Source organism: Acomys minous (assembly GCF_964271855.1).
Source record: "Acomys minous genome assembly, chromosome: 12".
Classification (NCBI taxonomy): Eukaryota; Metazoa; Chordata; class Mammalia; order Rodentia; family Muridae; genus Acomys; species Acomys minous.
This window is the reverse complement of record NC_140493.1, coordinates 92944252-92952553: the sequence shown is the minus strand read 5'-3', so window position 1 is coordinate 92952553 and position 8302 is coordinate 92944252. Positions and strand designations below refer to the sequence as shown.

The 8302-nt window shown below is 54.9% G+C and overlaps 1 protein-coding gene across 3 annotated transcripts; it reads left to right on the top strand.

Moving 5' to 3' along the window:
- Positions 1–61: 61 nt before the first annotated feature.
- On the top strand, positions 62–8212 carry KAT2A (lysine acetyltransferase 2A). Of its 3 annotated transcripts, none has more exons than XM_084748767.1 (18): positions 62–471; positions 613–736; positions 1104–1249; positions 1405–1494; positions 1759–1940; positions 2034–2225; positions 3038–3144; positions 3343–3453; positions 3546–3682; positions 3769–3977; positions 4183–4309; positions 5990–6100; positions 6439–6582; positions 6801–6915; positions 7003–7039; positions 7136–7199; positions 7303–7387; positions 7525–8212. In XM_084748767.1, exons 1-18 carry the CDS (start codon positions 133–135, stop codon positions 7716–7718), a joined length of 2514 nt encoding a protein of 837 aa, XP_084604893.1. In that variant the 5' UTR covers positions 62–132; the 3' UTR covers positions 7719–8212. The 3 variants fall into 3 exon arrangements, with proteins under 3 accessions (XP_084604893.1, XP_084604894.1, XP_084604892.1); XM_084748768.1 differs by having other exon boundaries at positions 3543–3682; XM_084748766.1 differs by having other exon boundaries at positions 6801–7039.
- The last annotated feature ends 90 nt before the right edge of the window (positions 8213–8302 follow it).

Genomic DNA, 8302 nt, shown 5'->3' with positions numbered 1-8302 from the left:
GACATGGAAAGCAGCAAGGGAAGACTACGACTCCCATAATGCGCCGGGGCAGCGACGCCTGCGCACTGTGCGCCGGTTGCCCATGCGGCCCTAGGGCTGGGAGCGCGGCGCCGCTCCGCTGCGGGGGAGGCCATGGCGGAACCTTCCCAGGCCCCAAATCCGGCCCCGGCTGCGCAGCCCCGGCCCCTTCAGTCCCCGGCCCCTGCCCCAACTCCGACTCCTGCGCCCAGTCCGGCTTCAGCCCCGACTCCGGCTCCTACCCCGGCCCCAGCTCCTGCCCCAGCTGCAGCCCCAGCCGGGAGCACAGGGACTGGGGGGGCCGGAGTAGGAAGTGGGGGGCCAGGGAGTGGGGGGGATCCGGCTCGACCTGGCCTGAGCCAGCAGCAGCGCGCTAGCCAGAGGAAGGCGCAAGTCCGGGCGCTGCCGCGCGCCAAGAAGCTTGAGAAACTAGGGGTCTTCTCAGCTTGCAAGGTGGGGGCGGGGCCTAGGGTGAAAGGGGCGGGGCTTGGGGGCATCCAAGGCCTCCGGGTGGGAATGGGGGCGAAGTTCTAGCTCCAGAGCCTCTCTTGCGCTTGGGGTACAGCATCAGGTGCCTGCTCCTTCCGCCTCTAGGCCAATGAAACCTGCAAGTGTAATGGCTGGAAAAATCCCAAGCCCCCTACTGCACCCCGCATGGACCTTCAGCAGCCAGCTGCCAACCTGAGCGAGCTGTGCCGTAGCTGTGAGCACCCCTTGGGTAAGGCAGGCAGTGTCTTTGGAGCTGGGGCGGAGGGCAGGTCCAGGTCCCGTTTGGACATGGTGACTTAAGTACCATAAAGCCTATTAGAGAAACCTCCTAAAGAAAGACTGGGTTGGGACTGTATATATATATGTCCCAAGGAAAGAAAAAGGAAGTCTCCCTTCCCAGAAGAAGCAGGGAGCTACCAAGGGCTTTATGGGAGAACGGAGAACATTGGGTCTCCCTGTCCAGCAGGGATTGCAGGATGATCAAAGGTGTATGTCGGCTAGTCAGAAGGAAGTGCCTAGTCAGAAGGAGGTGCGGGAGTCAAGCCCTGTGGATCCCTCCTACTTATTTTTCCCAACCTAATGTAAACATCTTGTAGCGGACCACGTGTCCCACCTGGAGAACGTGTCAGAGGATGAGATCAACCGGCTCTTGGGAATGGTGGTAGATGTAGAAAATCTGTTCATGTCTGTTCACAAGGAAGAGGACACGGACACCAAACAGGTCTATTTCTACCTCTTCAAGGTGAGCAATCATGGAGCGAAAGAGTAAAGGTGGCGAGGCGTGTGTGTGTGTGTGTGTGTGTGTGTGTGTGTGTGTGTGTGTGTGTGTGTTGAGGATCTGGTTCTCGTAAGTTCTGCCACACCTATTCCTCCCCATCCCTCTTCCTGGCATCGCAGCTCCTGCGGAAATGCATCCTGCAGATGACTCGGCCGGTGGTGGAGGGATCCCTAGGCAGCCCTCCATTTGAGAAGCCTAACATTGAGCAGGTAGGACAGGCATGGAGAAAGAGCTGGAAGGGCAGTTTACAGGATGGAGAACCTGTTCTTCCCTCAAGCTGAGAACAGGAGAGAGATTCAAAGGAGGGACACAGCGTGTGCTGACCTCCTGGTGGCCGTGGAAGTTAGAAGGGGTTTCTCTTCACAGAGTCCCACAGTGAGGGGGGTCGGGGGGGGGGGAACCTTGGCTCCTATTGGAGACCCCTCCGCTGGCTGCTCGTGCCTCCTGATTTTGTCCCATCCCTAATTTCTCAGGGTGTACTGAACTTCGTGCAGTACAAATTTAGCCACCTGGCCCCCCGAGAGCGGCAGACAATGTTTGAGCTCTCAAAGATGTTCCTGCTCTGCCTTAACTACTGGAAGCTGGAGACCCCTGCTCAGTTCCGGCAGCGGTCCCAGTCTGAAGATGTTGCTACCTACAAGGTCAATTACACCAGGTAAACCCTGGCAGAGAACCTCACAGGGGAGGCGCGGACAGTCCGGTCTGGTGGTCTCCACCCTCACCTACCACTCACTCCACCTCCCCCCAGATGGCTGTGTTACTGCCACGTGCCCCAGAGCTGCGATAGCCTTCCCCGGTACGAGACCACCCACGTCTTTGGACGAAGCCTTCTGCGGTCCATTTTCACTGTCACCCGCCGGCAGCTGCTGGAAAAATTTCGGGTGGAGAAGGACAAACTGGTGCCAGAGAAGAGGACTCTTATCCTCACGCACTTCCCCAAGTAAGGCTCGGTCTGGCCTGTTGGGATCTTGCCCCAAATTCATGTCCTCGCTCTTGTCCCCTTTTTTCCAGGAAGGCTTCCTGGATTGGTCCCTCCTCTCCCTCCATGGGCCTTCTGGGATCTGGGTGTCTACCTGGCAGATTTTCCCATGGCCCAGAAGCTACTTGCTAGTATGTGCTAGTCTGGGGATGGCAGGTACATGGCCCAAGCTAACGCTACCCCTCCCAACCCCCCTGGTAGATTGTTACTAATAGTTTCCTTATGGGCACCTGGATGCAGCCTCAGAACCCCTCCCACCGCAGTGCTCCAAGCCGTCAGAGTTTACATTTGAGGTGAAGCCAATACCCATCTCTGTTCTAGTCCTTTCTTTATACGTTTGGCCTATGTTGTGCCACACCTTCCTCTCATTTGAATCTGGGTCATGGCTCCTTATTCAAAAACAAAAACAAAAACAAAACAATCTTTGCTAGGAACAAGAATGTGGGAACAAGAGGTGGCCAGATTTCAGGGGACTGGGTGTCCTGCCTGGCCACACATCATAAGATGTCATCAGCTCAGACCCATTCTCTTGTACCATACATCATGACAAAATCGGGTCTCTGATCTCTATCCTGGTTGTGCCCTGTCCTCAGCAGGTGGAGAGCTGAGCGCCCCTCTACATAATAGGTCTTCTCAGTCAGCAGAAGCTGCTGTCTCTTCCCACCTACTGAGACCAGGGTCTGTGTGTCTGGCCTCTCATCCCTCTGGGGTCTGGCCCAGGCTACTCCTAGTTGAAGGCTGGAGTTGTGGGACAGTTGTACCCTCCCCCACAGGTTCCTGTCCATGCTTGAGGAAGAGATCTACGGGGCAAATTCTCCCATCTGGGAGTCTGGCTTCACCATGCCACCCTCAGAGGGGACACAGCTTGTGCCCCGGCCAGGTTGGTGGCACAATAGCTCTGCGGGGTCTGCTTGGCCACCGTGGCTGGCCTACTGCCTCTGGGATGATAACAGAGTATTGGGGTGGGCAGCAGTGGGGAGATACCTTTGGGGCTCAGGTAGGGCTGAGAGAGCCTGGATCCTTCTGAAGACTCCGCCACACCCTCCACTCCTCACCCTCAATTTCTTTTCTCTTGCAGCGACAGTCAGTGCAGCGGTTGTTCCCAGCACGCCCATCTTCAGCCCCACCATGGGTGGAGGCAGCAACAACTCCTTGAGCTTAGATTCCACGGGGGCTGAGCCCATGCCAGGTGGGGACTTGACCTCTGACCTATCACCCCCACTCACCCTTCCCTCCACTTTTCCTGCTATCCCTGGGTGACCTTGTCACCCTCCCCAGCAGGAGAGAAGAGGAAGCTTCCTGAGAACCTGACCTTGGAGGATGCTAAGCGGCTCCGTGTGATGGGTGATATCCCCATGGAACTGGTCAACGAGGTCATGCTGACCATCACTGACCCCGCTGCCATGCTGGGGCCTGAGGTAGGCAGCCCGCACCTGCTGACCTACAGGGGAAGGGAGCCTCACCCACCTGATGCCCTTGTTTACCCCACCCCCCATCTGCCTAGACAAGCCTGCTCTCAGCCAATGCAGCCCGAGACGAAACAGCCCGCCTGGAGGAGCGGCGAGGCATCATCGAATTCCATGTCATTGGCAACTCTCTGACGCCCAAGGCCAACCGGCGAGTGCTGCTCTGGCTCGTGGGGTTGCAGAATGTCTTCTCCCACCAGCTGCCACGAATGCCCAAGGAATATATTGCCCGCCTCGTCTTTGACCCGTGAGTCCCTCAGGACCGCAGCCCCAGAGCACCTTGGCTTCCCCAATCCTCTACACCGGACACTCTCCCAATTCCGAGGTTCAACCTTTCAGGGTTTCCTTTCCTCTGTTCTTATCCCTCATGACACTTCACTATCTGAGGGCAGAGGGACCTGGGGAGCAAGGACAGGACAGGTAAGTTCCGTGACATGTCCCCTCTCTCTTAGGAAACATAAGACTTTGGCCTTGATCAAGGATGGGCGGGTCATCGGTGGGATTTGCTTCCGCATGTTTCCCACTCAGGGCTTCACGGAAATCGTCTTCTGTGCTGTCACCTCAAACGAGCAGGTCAAGGTGAGCACAGTACCCCTGACCATGACCCCATCCCACCACCTGCTTTTGAGTCTGGACCACATGATCCATCCCACCACTAGCTTCTGAATTTGAACCAAGCCAGCCAGAATGGCAGGATATCTGTGCCTCAACCCTTCTTGTAGCAACCAGGCATTTCCACATGTTCCCACAGGGTGGCAGCTCTGCCTTCATAACTGATCATTCAGAAAACACCATTAAAAAAAAAATACTGGCCAGGCTCAGTAGCGCACGCCTTTAATCCCAGCACTCAGGAGACAGAGGCAGGCGGATCTCTGTGTTAGAGGCCAGCCTGGTCTACAGAGTGAATTCCAAAACAGCTAGGGCTACATAGAAAAACCCTGTCTCAGCCGGGCGGTGGTGGCGCACACCTTTAATCCCAGCACTCGGGAGGCAGAAGCAGGTGGATCGTGTGAGTTCGAGGCCAGCCTGGTCTACAAAGCGAGTCCAGGACAGCCAAGGCTACACAGAGAAACCCTGTCTCGGAAAAGCTAAAAAAAATTTAAAAAAACAAAACAAAACAAAAAAAAAAACCAACCAAACAAAAAAAACCCTGTCTCAAAAAATACCTGAATCAGCAATGATTTTTTTTTTTTAATTTCTTTTCTGGTGTTGGGATGGAACACAGGCCTTTGTAGGCAAATTCTCTACCACTGAGTTCTGCCTCCATCAAGCAATATTTTGTTTTGGTTTTTGTTTGTTTGGTTTGGTTTGGTTTTTGTTTTTTGAGACAGGGTTTCTCTGTGTATCCATGGCTTGGCTGTCCTGGACTCGCTTTGTAGACCAGTCTGGTCTCGAACTCACAGCGATCCACCTGCCTCTGCCTCCACCTGCCTCTGCTCCCAAGTGCTGGGATTAAAGGCGTGTGCCACCATGCCCAGTGCAAGCTATGTTTTTAAGCAAACCTTTGAGACTTTATGTTTTGGAAAGGGTCTCATGTAGCTAAGGGTAAAAACACTAATCCAGATGGACAGACCTTAAACTTCTGATGCTCTTCCTGCCTCCAGGAGGCAGAGTTACAGGTGTGCACCACCACACCAGGTTTTATCCATTGCTAGGGATTAAACCCAGGTCTTCGTGCACACTGAGCAAACGGTCTACTGAGCTACACCCCAGGCAGCAACACTTAAAGTGAACTGGTTTCTTCAGGAAGGCTTACATACCTTGGGGAGTTGATAGTCCCAGCTTCCTTTATATATATATATATTTTTTACTACTAACTACTTTTTGGCTTCTCATTATCTTGTTTTATATACATATCTGTGTGGTCCTGACATGAGGGAATTCAGGGTTCAGATGACATCGTGAACAGGCCTCTATGACCCCTTTGTTCTAAAAACCCAAGGTGTGGGGCCAACAGGCTCTGTTGGGTTGGAACCCAGCACTGCTGTGTCTGTGGTCATCTGACCTCAGACTGTTCTTTGTGGAACTAACTGGGTTTCAGGTGTTGTTGTTGTTTTTCCTATGAAATGGGGCTTTTAATACCTATTTGTGGGCTAACTGGCAAATGGGTCTTTGAAGAATCAAAGGCTGAACCTGGCCCTAAGCAAGCACCTAGAAATTTTTCGCTTTCTCTCCATAAGTGCTGGTCCTCTCCTGGCCACCTGCCCTCCCTGAGTTGTCTTCCCCATCTCCTCCCCGACCTGTCCATCTTCCCCGCAGGGCTATGGCACCCATCTGATGAACCACCTAAAGGAGTACCACATCAAGCACAGCATCCTGTACTTCCTCACCTATGCTGATGAATATGCCATTGGCTACTTCAAGAAGCAGGTAAGCCTTGGTCCCATCATACCTGCTCCCAGTTTGCGTGCACAGCTTCCAGTGCTCAAGTCCCTTCTTGTCCCCTGGTGCACCCAGCACCAGTGAGGATGGACCTCCCTTCCTATTTGCCCCCTACCTGACGCCATCCAGTAAAGAGCAGGGCCGGGGATTGGAAGGTCCTTTTGGCCACTGGAGGAGATTAGGGGCAGCCAGGGGGAGGTGGGGTTATTGCCCTGCCACTGAGATGTTTAGAGGTGCAAGAGGAGCCATGCACGCACTCCTGAAGGGGCTGTGAAAGTTGGAGAGTCCTTGCTGATTGATTGGGTCTTAACTCTCCGCTCACCTAGGGCTTCTCCAAGGACATCAAAGTGCCCAAAAGCCGCTATCTGGGCTACATCAAGGACTATGAAGGAGCCACGCTGATGGAGTGCGAGCTGAATCCCCGGATCCCCTACACAGAGCTGTCCCACATCATCAAGAAACAAAAAGAGGTGCGCACACGTATCCATGGGGATGTCGTGAGTGTGCACTGGGGAGTAAATGTGCAAAGGCGTGTATTATGTGTGGTGGAGACAGGCCAGGTCTTGGTTCTTGCCTGCCCTACCTCTTAGGAACAGTCACAAGTAAATATTAGCACTGACCGACCGTGGCTTTGTGGGGGTGACTGGACCTGAGCTGCCGCCCCCCCACCCCACCCTTACCTCCTCAGATCATCAAGAAGCTGATTGAACGCAAACAAGCGCAGATCCGCAAGGTCTACCCTGGACTCAGCTGCTTCAAGGAGGGTGTGAGGCAGATCCCTGTGGAGAGCGTCCCCGGCATCCGTGAGCAGGGGACCTGGCCGAAGGGCAGGAGGGCGTTCTCGGGGCACAGGCAGCCATTCTTAGGGATGTTCTCTCCCTCCTTTGCAGGAGAGACAGGCTGGAAGCCATTGGGAAAGGAGAAGGGGTAAGTTTAGTTGAGGGGATTGAGCGTGGGAATGGGGGGGCTGGAGGATGGGGGAGAGGGGCCCAGACCTCTCAGACTTGGCATCTCTCATTCCAGCAAGGAGCTGAAGGACCCTGACCAGCTCTATACAACCCTCAAAAACCTGCTGGCTCAGATCAAGGTGAGAGGCCCAGGTTCTCCTCTAGGGGTAACTGAGGCGGGTGGCAGTCTTGGGTTGGCTCTGGGCACTGTGGGCCCATCCCCAGCTCAGATCTTCTCCCCAGTCACACCCCAGCGCCTGGCCCTTCATGGAACCTGTGAAGAAGTCAGAGGCCCCTGACTACTACGAAGTTATCCGCTTCCCCATTGGTGAGGACCTTTCTGCCTTCACTTCCCTGGCATGTTCCCCCACGTCTGCTCCTGCCTGTGCTGAGTCAGGTCACAGTGGGCAGCCCCCCCCACCTCTTCACCTCTTAAAGGCATTTCCCTTCTCCCCTTTGACCCAGACCTGAAGACCATGACCGAAAGGTTGCGCAGTCGCTACTATGTGACCCGGAAGCTCTTTGTAGCTGACCTGCAGCGGGTCATCGCCAACTGCCGGGAGTACAATCCCCCAGACAGCGAGTACTGTCGCTGTGCCAGTGCCCTGGAGAAGTTCTTCTACTTCAAGCTAAAGGAGGGGGGGCTCATTGACAAGTAGTCCCCAGCTGGGATCTGCAGTTTCCACCTCCATCTCATCAGATCCATTTGGGTGTTCCCAGGCCCCCCTCTCCCTGACTCACCAGGAGACACTCCAGCCAGGGACCCCAGATCTTGCAGACTCTTCAGCCAGCAGGCACTCCCAAGCCTGCAGCTCTGGTCCTGCCTTCATTGCGTCCGACCTTGGGTAGATGTCTGGTCTGGAGCCAGCCCCTTGTAGAATGTCTGGTGGCCAGGGCATGAACTGCTCAGCCTTGGCCCTTCCAGAGCTCTGCAGGCTGGGTGTCCTGAGCCTCGGCCAGGTACCCGTTTCCCAGGGCCAGGGCAGTTCCCTGAGTAGCTGTGGCATGGAAACAGCACAGACTGGAGGAACCATGAGGGGCCGTGGCTCGGCCTACACTGTTTTGTCCATTTGTCCCCCAGAGCTGGGGGCAGGAGGACCAGTCATTCCTTGGCATTAATCCCTTGGAGGGAACAATAAAGATGTTTTTTAAACCCCTGTGTGATTGTTTTGGGGTGGCTGTACAGCTTTAGACTTGGCCGACTGACCTTCACTTTTCCAGTCCCTTCCCCTTGCAACCTGGA

Excerpts from the sequence above, each read along its gene's own strand:
- KAT2A (XM_084748766.1), top strand. The coding sequence starts at position 133 with ATGGCGGAACCTTCCCAGGCCCCAAATCCGGCCCCGGCTGCGCAGCCC. Across the intron at positions 737-1,103 it reads TAGCTGTGAGCACCCCTTGG|CGGACCACGTGTCCCACCTG; the intron begins GTAAGGCAGGCA and ends AACATCTTGTAG. Across the intron at positions 3,145-3,342 it reads ACAGCTTGTGCCCCGGCCAG|CGACAGTCAGTGCAGCGGTT; the intron begins GTTGGTGGCACA and ends TTTCTCTTGCAG.